Here is a 20,160-nt window from a genome sequence, read left to right as displayed (position 1 = left end):
CTAAACGGCACTGCTGCCAGTCCTGCTCAATACCAAGCATGTTAATGAGGTGTCTTGGGCTTTTTATTAATTCTGCAAGCAGGGTAGTCCATTCAGCAGTGACTGAGAAAGTTTAATCAAATAATCTTATTTTTTCAAATTTATCACCACCACAAAGGGATCCACTAAAGAAATACAGGATGAAATAACTTGTTTTCTAATACTGTATAGTTTTACACTGGGAAGCAGTGCTGCCTTGAGGCTCCCATGGAAAACTAGTGCTAACCTCTGCCCTTGTGCAGCATATAGGGATGTCACGATCTACAAAAGAATGATGTGGAGGAGCCTGCATAGTACCTCTGTGAACTATATGTGCGCTGACTGTAGTTCTTACTATTATTCTCACTAAGGAGAAAAAGCAGTGCAATGAGATACTGTCCTTATCTTATGCGATGAAACACACCCATTGTGGAGTCAAATATTTGTAGTAGCTTCCAAAATTATTTCCTGAAGAACTGGAAAAACAAGTGTGGTTAACTTACGAATAGGATTCAGAATGTATATGTGGAAGTAAATTGCTGTGCTCCACGCTACCATGTGGCAAACAAGTAATGCTCTTTTATCTTATGTGCTCTTAGATCAAAAATTCAGCTGTGGGATTCTTAACATTTCAGACACCTGAGCAGCTTCAAACAACGGCCATTAATTTCATACAATAAAAATTGCCTGTCAAATCAGTCTCCAAGTGTTCCTTTCTCCTCAAAAATTACTCCTGCTGAGAAAACTGCACAGTCCAAGGCTAGTGACACGTTTTCTGCATCAAAAAAATGTTAATTTTAAAAAGCATCTTCAAAACAAGAAGAACAAAAGTTTATCTCAAGGTTGGGAATTACCACATTCTTCTTGGGGCTAGCACACTCCCCAGACAAGCAAGTTTAAACATAATAGGAGTACTGTGCTCCAATTCACCAAAGCCACTTCTTTCCCTATGCACAAATTCATTAATTATTTTTTTTCCAAGTTCCAGCCAGAGTCCTTCACTCTCCCGTATGTATTTTCACGGCTGCTGCTTTTTTCTGTGTGGATTTTCTGAGGCTAGCCAGGGTAGGTGGCTCTGGCTAGGTCCTCCCTTTTTCGTTGACCTCAGATTGTTTGGCTCACCTCTCAGCCAAATTAGGGCCCTGTTGTGTTCAACATGGTGTGGAAAGGACAAGCCAGGACCAATACACAGACAAATACAGAAAACTTGCCAGTCCAGTAACTAGCCTAACTAGTTTTTTTTTTTTAACCTCTGTTATGTAGCCCACTATTTCTAGTATATATTGCTTTAAATGGCAGAATATGAAGTGATACCAACCCTATGTAGAACATGCAATGATTTTGGGATTCAAGCCTCTGGCATTTGTCAGAATATGGGATATTGAAGAGATCTGCTGTGTTTTCCATCAATTACAGCTCTCACAGCTCTTTTGGTGTCTCTTGCTGGAAGGAGAAAGAGATTTTATCACTTTAAAAACAAATACTGTTTTTCCTCTTTTTACATTTCAAGTTTCCGCTTGAACTGGGAAGACAGGGAACAGCAGGGCTCATACACCACCCAGAAACGGTGATATGGTGTAATGTTTTTTTCTGTACTTCTCACCTAACAATAGACAGCAAAAAAAACAGTAAGTCTGTTTTCATTTTCAAATCTAAGGGGCTTATATTTTCCACAGTGTCTGGCAAAGGAGAAAGCTCATATTCAACAGCTTCAAAGCAGTAGATTAAAATCAGCTTTATATAGAGCTGCAGATTTCCCAGAAATTGAGACACTGACTCTGTATGTCCCTTGCTGACTGCAACAGGCAGCTACATCATAATTTTCAGAGCTTTCTAGTTGCTTTCAGCAAGGAGTTATGTCTGAAATCCTGATGCTTTGGTTCCGCCTGTGCATTGCAGGGGTCCCAGAACAATGTGGGAGCTTACGCCAAGATGTGCTGCAACCTGTCTCTAATTCATCTGACTGTGCTTTCTCAAGATCTCTACTTGAGAAAGCAAGTGTGAGTCTGCTGAAGGTGGTTGGACTGCTTGTGCTTAATCAGTTGTGCATTTGGCTGTTGACTATCAGCTCTATCGGGTTTTTTTGGTTCTCTGGGTTTCGTTAAACCACTGAAAGGCAGTATTAAGTATTTTAAAAATATGAATGCGAGTAAGATTCTCCAGGATAGACTGGAAAGTCTCTAGCAATGTAATATTTTACGTTGCTGATTCAAAATATTTTGCATGTTAAATAGATTACGTTCAAAGTTGCACTCTGGTAATCCAGACTGCATAGCATATGACTCTTAAATTGGTCCCACTGATTTAGCTGGAGCCACTTTGGGAGTATAGTAGGATTATATTCATGTGGATGTCAAATTTCACCCCAATTAGAGAAAATCAGTACTTTTGCCATATAAGCCTTTCTGTATGTTATACGGGAGTTTCATCCTGCACATTGTGTTTGTCCGTCTAACAACCCAAAGGCCTTGGAGCAGGAACCTCTGATTAAAGGCTCTGGTGCATACCTTCAAGTGCTAAGCATAAAAATACTAAGAAGCAGGACATACATCAGCTACACAGAGATTCAGTCAGAATACTTGTTTAAGGCGGGAGTTGGATTGTCTTCAAAAGACTCCGAGTTCCTAAGGGTGATTTTTAAGAGCTGGAAAAGAAGGAACAAATTAACTTCATGCTGTAGTTTCTACAGCTGTGGTCACCCAATGAATTGCCTCTACTACATTATCCTACCGCTATCGCTGGATCCTCTAAACGACAAACTCTAATCTTTTGAAAAATCTCACTTATCCTTCGCATGAAACGAGTAATATTTTGATGCGTATAAACTTCCATCCCAGAGAGACTTTTGGCAAGCTATATTGATGGGAGGTGAAAATAAATACAGTTTAAATTATGTTTTCCTCTGGCATGGCATCATACTGTAGACAATACAGTGCTAATATATCTTAATGGCTGTGTCTTTTACGAGCTGACTATCAGTCAAGCATGTAATTTCATGTTGTCTAAAAGAAAAGGTTTATCTAACAGGATAGAATAGGTCACCATACTCTGTAATAAATATTAATTTTTCCCTTGCTACATGACACTGCCAATTTTTTAAACGTATTATTTCCTAACTATACACGGCTTGGATGATTGCAGGTATTTTATTAAAGTAATGCACCAGTATGAGGTTCAGAAAAGCTATTTATAGTGGCTCCAGTTTGGTGTTGCCTAGCATACTAGGTGGCTCCAGCTTAAACTCTGAGTGAAATCCTGCTCAGTTTTGGACACTATTTCTTAAATGGGCATATGCTGCATAGCAAATGTTCTCTGTCTAACTTGTTGCTTCTTTTTGGTAACATTGGTAATACCGCAATATTTTTCTCTCCTCATACTGAAAATCCTATGTCAGCTCCAAAATCCCACAAATTTAAAACCATGAAGGATCCCAAATTTTATCTTTTAATGGTTAGGCGTTCTCCAACATCACATTGTCACGTTTCAGTTTTAACTGCAATGGCTACTCATAACTAAAAAATGCAAACACAAGTGTATTTTTGCTTGCATGTCTCTCTCCTGCAGCTGCTACTGTTAAGAAGAAATACCACTTACAGCAAGGTTTGATAAAATCCTAAGCGCTAGCTATGTTGATGCTGCCTCGTACCAAAGTCTGAAACGTCATTTTTATTAACCATTTCAGTGAGCCCTTTAACTTTCATTCCCACGCATTTGCTTCTCTCTAACAAGGTGCCTATCTTGTCGTGCACGCTCACTTCAAGTTTGTCAGCGCTGCCACCCAAGCTGTCCAAAGGCGCTCGCCTGCGTGGCAGGGGAAGGTATTAACACCTGCGTGTCATTTCATTCACATCTTGAAATGACAGTACTGGGGAAAGAATAAAATAGCAGGGAAAAAAAATGGATGTGTATGGGGTACAAGATGGCTCTGGCATATCAAAGTCGAGATGGGGGTAGTCATCTCTGGGGATACAGAAAACAGGCGGCTAAAATACTTGACAGAGGGGCAGTTGCTAGCAGGGCCGAACCGGCCTGCACCGCGCTGCACCAGCCCGCCTGCGCCGACCGTGCCGAGAGGTTTTATACCACCCGTTTCCCCGTGCCAGCATGAGCTAGTCCTCTACTGAGCACCGCTAGCCCAGGTGCAAGTTTCTGCATCTGTATTATAATATTTTAGTGCCTTTTGAGAATCCTGCATCTCTGATGACGGAGAAACTAGATACGCGCAGTATTACAGGCAGCTCTCGGATGAAGCCCTAACCCTGCCCATCGCTTAAGGCCAGAGAGAGCGTGGACGCTGCGTAGGGAGCGGTACCGCACTTGGGGAGCCTGCCTGAAACGCCGTAATCCCGTTCGTGCCTGTTATCGCCACCCCTACTCTGAACGCCCTGCGCAGGCTGGACATCAAGCGCTGGCCTGCGTCTCTCGCGAGGAGCTCTGCCAGGCTGCCAGCAGGCAGCGCCAGGCGCCTGCAGGCCCACGGCCGGTCGCTTGGACCGGACCCCCGCGGTGACAAATATTTTCATTTTCACAGGCTCAAAATAATGGTTGCATAGGTAACAAAATGAACGCACTGCATGATTTAACAGAGGTACACTTAAGATGGTATTTAGTTTGGCTTTCATCTGCTGGGGATTTTTACTTTTTCTTCCTGGTAACGGCACAGTGATCCTTTAATGCTACCTTTAGTTGGTAGTGAGAGCTTGCATTTAATTGATACCAGTTAGTTTTTAGATTCAGTGCCTTAGCGTTTTAATACGCCAGGCAGACTGAAGATGCGTCTTGGTGAAAGGGAACGATCTTTTCTCCTTGGACTCAGGCTGCGGGTAAACGTGTAGCTTGAGAAAAGTGACCGCTGCCTCCGCGACCCGTTCAGCAAAGTTATAATGGGGAAACGACACTTGCGCCGCCCGGGTGGTAAGGCGGGGGGCTCCTTTCAGCACCATCACAGGTGGCGCTGCCAAACATGGCGGCCCGCCTTAACCCCCTCTGGGTTGACGGCCGGGCCCCTCGCCGGCTCTGCCGGAGGGGGAGCGCAGCCAGCCCCGCCCCGCCCCGCCCCGCCCCGCCCCGCCGTGGGGGGCGCGCGGCGCGACCGTTGGGGCCGGGCGGTTGGCGGCCGTTGGCGGCAGCGGGGCCGGGCGGCTCCCCCTGCTGGCGGCCGGCGGGAGCGCGCCGAGGTGGGGAGCGCGGGCGCGGAGCGCGCCCTGCCTGGCCCTGGCCGCCGCCGCTCGGCGCTCCGCGGGTGGGCCGGCCATTTCCCTGCCTGCCTGCCTCTGCGGGGAGAGCGCCAGCCTGGGGACCCTCTGCAGCCGCCGCCGCGCTCCCTCCTTTCCTCCTTGTCCTCCCCCGCCGGTGAGCGCTGCCGGCTCGCCCCGCCGGGAAGTCTGGGCGCCCGCCAGCCATCGCTGCTGCTCCCCATGGGGATCCGGGAGTTCCCCAACGGCTCCGCGCGGGGCAAAGCCGCCAGCCTGTGAGTATCGCCGCGGCGGGGCCGCGCGGGAGAGCGGGACGGCGGCGGGGTCGGAGGGAGGGAGGGAGGGGAGGAGAGGGGCCAGCTGGCGGCGCGGCACCGCCCGCCCGCGGCGGTCGCCTCCGCTGGAGGCCGGCGAGGAAAGTTTGTGGCGCCGCCGCCTCCTGCCGCGGCGCGCCGGGCCGCTCACCTGCCGGGGGAGGTCCCGCCGCCGCGGCAACCCCGCCTCGGGCCGCGGAGGGCGGCGGCGCCGCCGCGCCCGCTGCCGCCGAGCTCCGCCGCGGCCCCGCGCCGGGGGAGCCGAGCCGCCTCGCCTCGCCTCGCCCCGCCGCGGCCGCGCGGCCCCGCCGCCTCTCACGCCCCTCTCCCGGCCCTCGCAGCGGCATGCGGCGCTCCCCCGATGTCAGCCCGCGGCGGCTGTCCGACATCAGCCCGCAGCTCCGGCAGCTGAAGTACTTGGTGGTGGACGAAGCCATCAAAGAGGACTTGAAGTGGTCCCGCTCCGTGGAAGACCTCACCAGCGCGTCCGTGGGGCTCACCTCCATCGAGGAGAGGATCCTCCGCATCACCGGCTACTACGGCTACCAGCCCTGGGCTGCCAGCTGCAAAAGTGAGTGCCCGGGCGCGGGGCTCCGTGCGGGGCGAACCCGGCCGGGACCGGGAGCGGGCTCCCACGGCGAGACCACGGCGTGACACCCGCTGCGGCGCTGCGTTCGGTGTGTAGGTCCTGGATGTAGACACGGGTTCGGTCATCCTAAGTGTGAGGAGGGAAAAAAATTCTCCCCCGCGGAAACGCTTTCATTCTTTGCCGAGACTTCTATGTGTATGCCGTGTTAACCTTTAGGCAGTTTTTGGCTAACGGCAGTGTAGGCTTGATCACTATAGTTAAAATCTATGGAGAAAATAGAGCAAATATTTGTCTTAATATTGCACTTAGTGAAGTATGTTGATTACCTTATTTTTGACATCTCTTTAAAAGCACCAGTGCTTTCAGGCACATTATATATATATACATATATAGAAGTGGTATTATCAGTATATCTTTCCATTGTTCTAAAGGTCTGTCAGATTTTCACAGTAGTTATACTTAATCTGGATTTTATGCCTTTCCTGTGTCTACTGCAACTGTTTTTAACATCTTCCTGCACTTGAGAAAGAAACTTCCTATGATATCAATATGAAGAGAAGCGTAGCCTTACTCCTCTACCACATACATGGTTTACAGAGGAGGTGATATCTTGAGAGGCTTTAATATATGAACAAGAAGTATTTTTGCATGTAACGCTTGTCCGTTTTTCATCACCCCCAAAGACAATTGCATGAAATAACAAGTTTTAAGAATTAATTTGCTCCTTAACTGAAGTCATGAAAAATATTTTGGTTGTCTTAATGCAATTTATAACCGCAGTTTTCTATTATAAAAAAGATTATGCTATGACAGAAATCATTACTTTACTGGGAAAACTGGTTGTGACAAAGTGATTGTTTCTATGCTGTGCTTTCTTGAGTATTCAGTATAGACATTCTAAAATGTTATGCTCATGGAGTATCCTTACTAAGCACACTGGCAATCAGAAAGGGAAAGCTGTAAGAAAATACAGTATGTGATACTTCTTCAGTTTCTTCATGAAGAACTGCGACTCGTGATTGTCTGATAATAGGACTTTGCTGATAAGTATTCTAATACTTGTTCTGTTAGAGCCTTTTATTTTTCTTTACGGTGATTAGGACAGAAGTATCTGATATTTGCTACCTTTACTCACAGGGAGTATGGGCTTTCTGTAAGAGCAATTCCATTGCCTGGATTGGGACCATTCCTGAGAGTAAAGCTTATTCAGGTCAGTTTTCAGGATCAGAGCATATGCTGATGCCAGACTGGGCTGGATATTAGTGCTTCTATTTGACACAGTGACTAACAGTCCAGTTGAAGTCACACTGAGCTACTGTGGCTGATCCTTATAATAAATGTAATGCTGGCTGTTCAATTATAACCTATTTGTTGAAACTTATAACTCTGTCTGAAAGAGTTGCCTAAGCAAGCCTAAGCTGCTTCCAGTTGTATTTTCTCTGGTAACTCGTTTGAGCAACAAAAATACATACTTTAGTTGGGGGGGGGAGGGGGGAAATGTCTGAGGTTTCTTAAGTCTGTGCCTAAAAATAATAAGTAATGTGAAGTCATTGCCAATTTAAGATCTGGGTTGGTAGAAATGTAAAAACAGCATTCAGAGAAAATGGGCCATCTCTCTTGCTGGTGTAGTATGGTATGGCTGAAGCAGAGATATGTTGATCTACATCAGCTGAATAGCAGGCTGAATGCATGTACATGGGGTAAATCAGCAAAACTGCGAAGCTGGCTGTGTAACAGGTACTTAGAAACCTTTTTCAAGACTCCTGCAATTTGGGCTTCTGCCGTTGGCTTTGGGATACGAATCTTTTTGACTTTCCAGTTTCTAGCTTTAATCAGCCCAAGAACTGTGAACAAAAATAATTTCTATTAAGTTCAGATTGTGCTTGCTCTTGTACCTTTTGTCATCTTATTGTGTGTATTTGTAAGACGTTCAGGTGCTGTTGGCGCTATATAAATAATGAATATAATTAATGGAGTGCGTTAATAATGGACCTATTTTCTAGGAAATAGATCAGCAATCCAGTCTGAACTGACCAAATTTCATCCATCTCAATGACATTCTTGTTGCTTTGTCATCTGTGGGGCTAGATCTGTATTTTTTTTTCCCCCACACTAGATGTAATTTTTTTGTTCCCCTCATATACTTCATTTAGACTGTTTATATAGATAAAATTGTTTGAGGTGTTCAGAAAGCTTTTGACACTTTTTAAATAAAGCCCCAAGAGGGACACTACCGAAGAAGTTAATCATCATGAAGTCAGAGATAAAGCGTTGCCATTTCCCAAAAACTAGGCAGGCGACTGGCTTTGTGGTTAAACGAATGACCATTTAAAACAGATTGGGATATCTCAAGGTTGTGGACAAGCTCCAGTGTTTAATATACTTATAAATGAGATAAAGGTGGTGGTGGTGGTGGAAATCAAGATTTGCTAAAGACACAAAGTGATATAAATTGGACAGGACAAGAAAGGATTCTGCATTACTCTAGAGAGGCCAGATTCAGTCAAGTGAATAGCCCAAATGTTAACAAATAACATTGAGTATCGTGAATAAAAGCCTCATATGTTCCCTAAAAATGCTAAAATTAGTGGTCCACCCCACAGAGTTTCATATCACTACATCAGCTTATGAAAGGGAATAGACTGGCACTGTACATAGTTCAGTGAAGACTTCTGCTTTTTGGCTGCACTTGCAAACAAGATTTTAGGTGCTATAGGAAGTAGAATAATATATTTTTGTGTTGTGATACCTTCAAACAGTTTAGTGGTACAGGCTAATGAAATATTGTGCAATATTGATTATCTCCTCCCGAAAAAGATAACAGAAGGCTCCGAGATGAGCAAGGAGAAAGAGGACATACAGAGAGCGAGTCTAAAAGGAGATACTGAAGAGTTTTGGCTGTTTACCTCAAAGAGGTTAGAACAAAGGTACATAAAGTGCTGGCAGGTATTGTACAGGCAAATAGAGTGCTTTTCTTTTTACTATATCGTAAGAGGAAAAACGTGAACAGACAATGAAGCTGAAAAGCCATCAATAAAAAACTGATAGAAAAAGAAATATTTTTTTGAGGAAAACGCATCATTTGATTCTGAAACTCATTGCCATGTACAATCAAGAATTCAAAGGGATTGTAATTTGTGGTAGTGGCAAGATCTAGAACTACCATAATTAGGAAAAGAATGTTGGAGAGAATATTAAACTTCGTTCTGCAGAATACAAATTAGGCTCTCCCAGGCTGGGAGGCAGACCATCTTCTTGCTCAGGGTTTCTTTCACTTTCCTCTGCAGCATCTAGCCACCTTCAGAAAGAGGATGAGTCTGTGTCTTGATCCAATCTAGCAGTTCTTTTTTTTTTTTTTGAAATTCTTACTATTGATTTTCAAGGGAACTAATTATGTGGCTAACTGATGTGGCTAACTCTTCTCCACTCTAAATAAAATATTCTTATCTGTCCCACTGGGATGATTTTGCATCATCTGATTTGATTTTTTTCACATGCAGAGGCAAAGGGGAAGAAACATGTTGTCAGATGCAGTCAGATTACAGACTCATAATCTGATGCAGCTATGTCAATAAAACAGCTCAATATTTGTGAAATCTTAGTTTTCTATCAATAATAAATGTTAACTGACTTTTTAAATTTTTAAATTAATGCATAAGGATCAAAGAATTTCATTTAAAAAAAAAATAGAAAATCCACATATCCCTGTGGCAGCCTTTTTGTTGTAAGGAGATCAAACATTGGTAAGGTTATGTTTGCAGGTGTGTTCTTTTTCATGAGGGCTAAGTAAATAACCAAGAGTTCTGCCTCTAAAAGTCTGCATCACTCGGATTCAGCAGAAGGTACAAGTTCAGAAGTGGAGAGCCATATTTGTATCACCAATATCAGTAGGAATTAGATTTCCAATGTTTTTTAAACGTGTAGTCTCTGGGAGCTTTTCTGTACTGGAGAAATACAAGTATCACTACTCAACTCTCTTGCTCATAGGCATGGAAAACTATTTTAGTTATTGTAGCAATTGGCAGGACGCTCGCTTCCACCTGAAACGTGCATAGCTAGCATCTTTGCCAGGCATTCATTTCTCTTTATGTTAGCTAGGTTTATTTTGTAATGATTCAATATCACAGTCTGTCATTATGTGATTAGTATTTTAAATACATCCATGTGGGCCAGAGCCAACTGTCTCCGTTTTGCAGTCTTTGCCTCTTCCTACAGATCACCTGCACGCTTCTACTTCTTGTTTAAGGCAAGTATTTTCCTTCTAAAGCAGGCATCCTCAAATATCCTTAGCATATGTTCCTAGATACAAACTCCTTATGGACAAATCAGGATCTCTCTCCTTTTAGATGCCCAAGAGGCCACCTGGCATCCCACTTTTATTCATACAGCTGCTTTGTGTACAGGCTGATGTTACTCTACATGCAAAAGTAGCATGAAGAGAATATTTACGTAGTTGTTATCACTCTCAGTGCTGCTAAGTAGAAATGGACCACAGTTTGTGGTTCACGGCACTTCTATGAGACCTTGACCTTGTGATTAATCCCAAATTGCTCCAGTGACTTCCTTCAAGTGGCATGTTGTTGTTCAGGTGAAAGGGAAAGATTGTGTCCACAACACTAAAGAACTCTGGTTCTGCTCCTCCCTCTTACTTTAAAAATTAATTCCCCCCCCTTTTTTTTTTTATATTTCTTCATCAGTATTTCAACCATAATAAAACAAGCCATACAGAGTGTTATTGCTCAGACTCTCGCTGTAATAGTTCTACAGCATGTAGCACAGTAGGTCTTGACCTGGATATGGAATTTCAGTGCTGTCGCTAATATTCATAACATATTGAAACACGTTAACTTACAAAACATCTGAACTTTGCTCAGAAAACATAAATGTCTGAGTATGAAAATATCCCAGGTAGGCTTTCAAGATAGTACTTTAGGATTTGTTTTATCTAATTAAAAGTCTGAGCAGTGTACCATTATAAAGACTGGAATCTACACAGCTAAGGTCCAGTGCTTCCAGCTGTTCCCAAGCGTTCTTCCTTACGATCAGTTTTTCACATGGCACTAAATGCTGTCACTTTGGTACTCCGTAAAAGCAAATCTAATGGGGATATGAATCAGGATAAAAATACTAATGCTTGAAATCTGTGCAGATGCTGTTTTGCAATATTTGCATTTGAGCCAGGACTTAATTTTTTCCTTTGAGGTCGTGTGCAGGAATCTCCAGAAATTTGAAGCCACTAGTTGAATGGCATTATCTTCTCTGGAGAAAACCATTTTCAGGTCAGCTGTAGTTGACTCACGTAAAACTGATGCTTGCTTTCCAATATATAAATGCTAAAGGTTATGCTATTATAACTAATGCAATGCTTGATGATACCGTTGATGTTGCTGCTCCCGAGGTCAGGTCATGATGTGAGAATCTGCGTTTTCAGGTGAAAATGCAGACTAGTCTCTAGATGCTTGTTCTAGGAGGAAAACTTGGTTAACTACTTTAAAGTCACTCAATGCTAGGTCAAGAAAAAGCCAGAAGCTTATAAGAAAAGTAAAAATCTGCGTTTTATTTCATTGTTTTAAGTCAGCTTTATGGTGTCTGAGACCTGACTCATTTTTTCTAATACACTTCATTGGTAGTACTAACATAGCTAATTTTTATTGCTAGCAAGAAAAGCTAAGGAAAGCATGGTCACTCCTACAGGTTAAAGAAAACAATGGTAAGCAATTACATTGTAGCTTTAAAAATATTGTGGCATTCAACTGTCCGCTGTAGTCCCATGCCGCAAGCTGAACTTATGCATGGTGGTACACCAACCAGGAGTATTACAGATTTATATCCACATGACAGTTCACACTCAAAGTCTTAAAGCTATTTCCTCATAGGTATAGTACTCATTATCATGGAGAATAACTGTCTCCAAAGACAGTCCTCTTAAAATATTCCAGAGACCTAATCACAAGCCTGCAGTGGATGTCCCAGAATATTACAGGAAGCATTTTTCATTGGCAAGGGAACCTGTTGCCCCAGTGGACTTTAAGTATTTGCATGCTCTTGCAGTGGCGAATGAGTATGGCATAGCTCAATCTGGCCATGTGAGACAGGGCAAAGAAGTATGGGTGATGAATACTGAACAGCTACAAAAATTTGATACGAATGACAAGAAAAAGGGGAGAGAAATGGAACCTTTCAGAAGTTTCTTGTTCAAGATAATTCCAATAGAAAAAAGACATGAGGATTCTTCCCCCCTCCCCCCCCCGCCATGGTCAGCAAAATATTTTTCGGCCTATGCTAAACAAGAAACTGCTTCTTGTTACAATATTGAGCTTCATTAATCACAAATTTAAAACTTTAAATTGCTTGCTCTCAAAGCAAAAAAGTTGAATTAAAGCCATTTTACTAAACATTTCAAATTGTTTAGTAAATGTTTAGTAGATTGTAACTATTTAGGGGACATTTAGTAACTTGTTTACTAAACAATTTTAATTATATAGTGTTAACTTACCACCACTTTTAACTAGGCATCTGGGTAAACATTTTATTTAGTATCCTATTTTCAGGGTGAAGAAACTAAAAACTACCATCCACAAAAGGGACACTTTGTTCTTTGTTTGCTGTTTAACAAATTATCTGGTTGCTTTTCACTCTTCTTCTGTGTAGCATTAACTACACGTCGTATGTAGTGTGCCATTTATGGAGAGCAGTGTACAGCAACTGGGGGGTCTGTTGGCTTCCAGCAGCCATTTTTATACCCCTTAACATAAATGTTACCATCAAAAATCTTGTTATGTTAGTAGAACATACCACTGAGGTTTCCATTGTGAAAACCTACTAGTAAAGCCAGTCATATGTGTAAATGTTGGTAAAGTTGGGGCCTATGTTAGCAGTTTTGAGAGAGAATATTAATTGGCATTTGAGACTCCTTCTAGTGCTGAAGTGTATTTTTTTGATTACTGAGTGCATTCACATTTCTATTAATGTATTGAATCCATAATAATGGATTGTTCCTGAACACACAAACTACTCTATATTTATATGGAATAATAATAAGGGATCAAATTAATTTACTAAACAAAACAGGATTTGGGGAGTATTAAGAATAATGAACAAATTTGCATCAAGTTTATCAGTCATATCTGTCTTTACTGAGGGGCTCTTCATTAGGGGACATTTCTCTAACAGTTTTGGAGTGTACAATATAGTATATATTTGACACGCAAATCAGTGATTTGTTTAACCAAGCAACTAACTGCATAAGATAAAGGCATTGGAATGTGGCTGCAAAGTCAGTGATGATCTACTGTAGTATGAGATACTGTTGTGTAACTAGAGTATTGTTGAAGCACAAAGCCACAAAAGACTCTTGGTCCCAGATGTTGAAATTCTATAGTGCATCAGCCAGTCTGGTGATGCTAGTCAGCCTAACAGCTATTTTAACCAGATTCTGGCTCATGTCAGGGCTGTATTCAAGGGGAGTTGCTGTTCCCTAATCTCTCATTAATGTAATGAGATGTTTGAGTGTCTTATTCCTACCGTAACTCAGAAGCTGCCATTTACTTGAGGTTGGTTGATCCTCAGGATAACAGGAGGGTTGGAGAAGTTGCGTAAAGGCAGCTTTATTCCTTTGGCTCAGTGTCCTTCTCTAGAGCATCTGAGGATCGAGTTTTGACCCTGTCTTTGTTTTGGAAGCTGAACCCATAGGCTTTCCACTATGTTAGTGAATGACAACTGTTCTGAGAACAATAATACAATCTAAGAAATGTATCTGGAGAGCATGCTACCTACCTAGGAAATAGCTAGCCTTCATGGGATATATATTCACATAGAACCTGCTTCCTTGAGTATTCTTGATTCTCTGTTAATCTTCGTTTCGTGCATGCTATTTTGCTCCTCAGTACATCTGTGGAAGAAAAGAGATGCCGTGACTGCATGTAAGACCAGGGTCCAGAGGAGAACTGTTTGCTTCGTGAACCATTTAACTTCTAAAGGGAGCAGTCAAATTTTCAGTTTTGAACAGTGGTGCAGAGTCCTACAAATCTCACTGCAGTATAAATAGTAGCTAGTAAAGTTGATCGGATGGTGATAAACCGAAGAGATTTATCGTTTCTTTGTTTTTTTACAGTGAAAGTAGCATGTATTTCGTGCTTATCCTCATTGTCATCTTCACACTAAGTAGTTGTACCAAAGTAGGGCAAAAGCTAAACATGCTCTCTCTGCTGTCTATGTGCTAGCAGGCCAAGCCATTTGACTCGTGCGCTCTCTGGCAGTGATGCTGTTCATTAGGCCTGTGGCAGCCTGCGCACTCTGCCTCGTCCAGGGTACCTTGTTACCTTGTTTTGGCTGGGCCACATCCTTGCAGTTGTGTGAACAGAGCATGGGCTTGTGCTCAGGTGCAAAGCGAACTGAGAACCTGCCCCTCCAGAGATCCTGTTCTTGCGTGAGGACAATGGTCTTTTCATGGGCGTGTTCTGAAACCCTGGAGTTTGCTCTCCTTTTCTAAACAGTAACTTGCATTCAGACCATACAGTTTGTCAAGCGTTCAGCAGGGATAAGCAGCTTGCAAATTTTTGCTCTAGCTGAAATATTCGGTGCCAGTGTGAAGATCAGCAATCCAGTGTTTCCACTGTGAAACAGGAAGTGAGTCTTCATGGCTTTATGACTCTGTTGGCTCGCCTGGTCACTTCATGTAATGTCTTTTGAAAGTTTTAGGACTGACTTCTTAAAATATACAGCCATTTATACTAATATTTGTTTGGGCATGCTAGCATTTGGATCCACAGTGTTTTGGTAATCATATTTTAATTTTTCAACTTATTTAGATACTAGTTACCACTCATATTTTTGGGTAGCACTTTCCATGGAATAGTAATTAATAGGAGTAATAACAGCAAATGGGTTTGCTCTTTGTATTTCTGCTGAAATTGTCTTTTGCTGCATCATCCTTCTGTAAAGCTAAATGCTATACAGCATCCCCCTGGTCTGGTAACTTCTCAGCTGTGAATCGTTCTTCCTTTCAGAAACAAGAATTTTATTAATGTAAAGGAATAAGTATAGGATTTATTGTGAAAGGCTAGTTAAAGAGAAGAAATTAAAAATAATGTAAAAGTATAAAAAGACAAACAAGAAAAAAATTTTAAAGTTAGTAGAGCCCTGGAAAATGTCTGTAATCAAAGTTAGGAGTTTGGATCACTTTTAAGCTGAGTGAGAGGAGTGAGGAAAAGGCTATTTATTTTTGTAGGGATTGGCTTCCTGACATTTTTGTGGGCACATGTTGTGACTAGGGGACTTTATTGCACTGGACTTGCATTTAACTGTTTCTAGCATACACAACAAGTGTATTCTTTCTCTGGGCCTTTTACACTCTGGGAGAGTACAGGAGTTGGAATGAAAACTAGGTTTCATGGAGCAGTAGGGCTATAGTATGCACAGCTTCCGAGTTCTCAGGAGGCTGTCTGATTCCTGGATGGTTCCTCAGGTTTTCTGAGTTATCCTGGGAGAATGTACGAGGAGGATGCAAAGACATCTCTTAAATCACTGTATTTCCGCAGTTGGCTGTAGGCATTATGATGATCCTCTAAGAGGTGCAGCATAGAATTTGACCTCTTCTTATTGCTTCTAAATTATTTCCCGGTCTTTGGAAGACCTTAATAAAGGTTGTCCCAGAAGACTAAAAATGGCATCAGAATTCCTAAACTTTAATTGGAAAAGGAAATTCAGTCTTGATCTCAGTTTTATTGCAAAGTAGTTACTCAGAAATCCTTTCCTAATTGCATGGCTTATGTAGTAAATAACTTCTTTATCTGCTTTTCTTGTACGAAAGACAGAAATAAAATACAGTATACTTGCTATTTCAGATTTTGCACTGTACTCAGTAGTATATGATTCAATATCTGTAGAAACTTCCTTGTCTTTTGCAAATAGTTAACAGGTAGAATGCTCTGTATTTTCTAATTTTGCACACTGAGAAAGACAATGAGAAGTAGAGCCTTGTGTTTTATAGTATTTCTCCAACAATAATGGGCAATAAATCAGAGTCATGAACAAGTATATTCCCAGTATAGAAATGCATGGACAACAAACCAGTCCTGACTCTTTTACAGGGAGCAATTCTTTGGACCTTCTGTTTCTGGTGTGTGCATAGTAGAAACTGAATCTCACTGGAAATAGTTCTGTCAAACAACGTTAAGTGTTTATTCCTAGAAATAACAGAATATGGAAAGATTTTTGCATGGCGTCTTGATAGGAATCTTTGATACTGGTATTACTTTAAAATAACACATGTATCAGACTATTTTCTTTCTGCATGTCAAATTCTTTTACATCCTACAATAATACTTCTTTAGAAACACAATATCACTTGCCTACATAATAAAAATGCATTGGAAGTGGGAATGATGTCAGAATCTCTAGAGTATAAACCTAGACTTCTGTTATGATTCCCTGGGTAATTTTTGTTTCTTGATGAAATTATTGCACAAAGGAAACAGGGAACAGCTAGTAGAGCATTTCTGGCTCAAGGTAATATATTCCTCAGTTCTGCACGCTCCTACTAATACTATAAATAGCAGAGAAATAGAAAAGCTGTTGTTATGAAACCCTGGCCCCTTCCAAGTTCATGGCACTTTTGTCATTAACTTCAGTCAAGCCAGGGTTTCACCCACCAGGCTTAAGTCTCTGACTTTGCCTTTTAAGTGCTCTTCCTGCTTTATATACTGAACATCTGTTCCTAAGGCAACTGCATCCAATTACACCTACCCATACATGGTCTTTATTATATATTCCTGAGGACTATTGAGGAGCTCTATTTAAATTATGGAAAAATGACTTCTTTTAACATATGTTCAACTTTAATTTTCTTTCATCTTGAGCTTGGTATTTAATTAGTACTTAATAGCTTGTCCTAACATGGGTAGAGAGCGTCTACAGCAATTAAGGAGGGACCACTTTTTCTTCCCATTGCCTAGAAAGCTGACTATCCAGAGCTTTAGATGTGAAAGGAGGAAGAACATATATATGGTTATTCTTGGTTTCAGGTTAGGAGTTGGAGATCTCTAGCAAAGCATGCAATAGAAGCACTGGGATCACAGAATCGCAGAATGGTTGAGGTTGGAAGGGACCTCTGGAGATCATCTAGTCCAACCCCCCTGCTCAAGCAGCGTCCTCTAGAGCATATTGCCCAGGATCGCATCCAGGCGGGTTTTGAATATCTCCAGCGAAGGACACTCCACCACCTCTCTGGGCATCCTCTTCCAGTGTTCTGTCACCCTCCCAGTGAAGAAGTTTTTCCTCAGGTTCAGATGGAACTTCCTGTGCTTCAGTTTCTGCCCGTTGCCTCTTGTCCTGTCGCTGGACACCACAGAGAAGAGTCTGGCCCCATCCCCTTGACACCCTCCCTTCGGATACTTGTACCCATTGATCAGATCGCCTCTCAGTCTTCTCTTCTCCAGGCTAAACAGGCCCAGCTCTCGCAGCCTTTTCTCACAGGAGAGATGCTCCAGTCCCCTCATCATCTTTGCAGCCCTCCGCTGGACTCTCTCCAGTAGTGCCATGTCTCTCTTGTACTGGGGAGCCCAGACTTGGACGCAGTACTCCAGGTGAGGCCTCCCCAGGGCTGAGGAGAGGGGCAGGATCACCTCCCTCCACCTGCTGGCAACACTCTGCCTCATGCACCCCAGGATCCCGTTGGCCTTCTTGGCCACAAGGGCACGTTGCTGCCTCATGCTCAACTTGTTGTCCACCAGCACGGCCAGGTCCTCCTCTGTAGGGCTGCTTTCCAGCAGGTCAGCCCCCAGCCTGTCCTGGTGCCTGGGGTTATTCCTCCTCAGGTGCCATTTAGGCTTTGACAGTCCTGACTCTAATAGGACATAATCACAGTCAAGTGAGGGGTAAGAGGGCATAAAAATGGAGCTCGTTGTAAATGAAGACAGAGGACAGCTTGCAGTGGGTTAGAATTACAGGGAGATGGAGAAATTCAAAAGGATGCTAAAGACAACAAAATGTTGTGTGTGCTGCTTGTTTTTTTTTGTGATTGTTGTTAAACTAGCCCACCACAAAAAAAATACAAGTAACGTGCAGGGTGCATGTTGGAGAAATTCTTAGGTAAAGTTTGAAGCCCATGTAAAGAGGATGGCTGGCTGAATTATTGCATTAACCTCTTATCTCTTTTTTTTTTTATTATTATTATTTTCGAAGACCTAAATCCTTCAGTCTTCATGTGGGCAAAACTCAGAGAAGCCAGGAGGAATTTTGCCTGACTAAACCCAGCAAATAATGGTCTGTTAGTATACTGCAGACCAAAATTAATGTGAGGGTGAGGGTTTAAATGCAGTTGTAGTTGGTTCAGTGAAGGCGTGTATTTTGGCAGGCTTAGACTCTCATAAGCCTTCACTGAGTCCCAGGAGTGAACTAGACAAAGTATTTTTTACGAACACAACAGGCTTTCACAGGGCCTGCGTCTCTCTTGCTTTTCTAACGCCTTTGCATTTTTCAAATGGAAGTGCAAAGTGGCTGAATTTGATCCCAGCTTCCAGCTAAGACCATTCCTGTTGTAGCAGTCCCTTGACGTAAATATGTCTAGTAAATTCCTTTGTATTGTTCATTCTGTTTTCTGGCAGAAGGAGTTTAGACAATGTGTATTTGCAATGCTTCAGTTCTCTGTAAGTAAATGGTCCTTGTTATGCTAAGTCAGGGCAGCTTGAGAGCAAGGAAACTGCCTTTCTATCTGGCCTTACCTATTCCTGTTCTGAACCAATCTAATCTCAGATGCTGAGACCAATTTGATCTTGAAACGTTTACTTTTTTGGATGGAGGATTGTAGAACTTCAGCCAAGCCTATGTCTCCAACAGTAGGAATTGCACAAGAGAAGTAAGAGTAATCTAGATAGAGGTATCCCAGGTCTTGGATGCATGTTTGAATGTTATTAGTATAATACCTAGTAGTAACTGTTCCAGCTAAATCACTGTGCGTTGAAGAGTAGTTTTGGAAGGTGCAAACCAGTAATACATTGTTGAAAGGCTTCTTTTACTTCAGCTGTCTCTCTCTCAGCTAGTACGAGGTTAAACCAGTTGCTCTGTCTACTGCTTTGTGCAGTAGCAGCCAGTTTTGCTAGAAGAAAATCAATTATGTAAGTCTGAGCTCAGTGCTGAAGCTGGTAATTTTCTCCGACAATAATTAACCTTGCAATTTCTGATCTTTTTTTGCTTTTCTTTTTTTTGCTGTTGATTTTTGATAGGCCAAATTACTCTACCATCTCATAAGAATATTTTCATTAGATAATTTTTTAAGAGTTAAAATTGAACAATCTCAACCATTACTTTAAATAATATTTCTCAAATAATTTTTTGTTTATAAACTTTTGGGATTAAATAATGTGCAAAGTTTAAGCCTTATAGTAGTCGCTCTTGATATCTCTTAGCATTTTTATTATGTTAATGTTGTACTAATAAAATATTAAGGACCTTATCCAAAAATCAAAATAGTACTTTGAAAATACCTATGAATGTAACTACAGGGTCACACATCTGCTTTTTATTTAAAAGACAGATCTTCAGTATTTTTTCTTCAGTTAAATCAGTAGGAAGCTATATTTCCTTGGAGCTACTGAGTTCCAAGGAAATGTTTCTGCAACTATTTGATGCACAAGTTTCAAGCCTGCTAAATGTATATGACTAACTTAAGCTGTGCAGCATCTGTGTGGCTAAAATTATTCATATGTATATTTTAATCTTTGGTATTTTAATTATTTTTATTGCCCCAAATAAGTGATTTCTACTGAATGTTAGTGTAGTATTTTGTTGAAAGCTCTAATTTAACATTCTTCATTAACGTGAAATGTCATTTTTATAGGTCCATGGTAATTATAGCACTCCAGAACATTTAATCATTGCTGTTATGCTGTACGTTGAAAGTCAATTTGTGCGTGAATAAACCAAATAAGTTGTGTGTGCAAACAAAAAAGTTTCCATTCTGTTTCAAAAATATTTCGGTTCTCTACTTAGTTCATTTTAGCTCTAAAGTTTCCCAGCATAGTCGTTGAGCTGTTTTTAATTTATT

At 41.9% G+C, this 20,160-nt stretch overlaps 1 protein-coding gene across 2 annotated transcripts in view; it reads left to right on the top strand.

Annotated features, from left to right (window-relative positions):
- The first annotated feature begins 5,174 nt into the window (after positions 1-5,174).
- SLC35F3 (solute carrier family 35 member F3) overlaps positions 5,175-20,160 on the top strand; it is a 197,149-nt gene continuing 182,163 nt past the window's right edge. Inside the window, exons 1-2 of one of the 2 annotated variants that reach the window (XM_068939000.1) lie at positions 5,175-5,488; positions 5,869-6,098. In XM_068939000.1, the coding sequence (XP_068795101.1) occupies positions 5,436-5,488; positions 5,869-6,098 (283 nt within the window). In that variant the 5' untranslated portion in view covers positions 5,175-5,435. The remainder of the gene's footprint in view (positions 5,489-5,868; positions 6,099-20,160) is intronic. The other variant, XM_068939001.1, reaches the window with a different exon arrangement.

This window comes from Struthio camelus, chromosome 3 (genome assembly GCF_040807025.1).
Source record: "Struthio camelus isolate bStrCam1 chromosome 3, bStrCam1.hap1, whole genome shotgun sequence".
Taxonomy (NCBI): Eukaryota; Metazoa; Chordata; class Aves; order Struthioniformes; family Struthionidae; genus Struthio; species Struthio camelus.
This window is presented reverse-complemented; position numbering and strand designations above follow the sequence as displayed.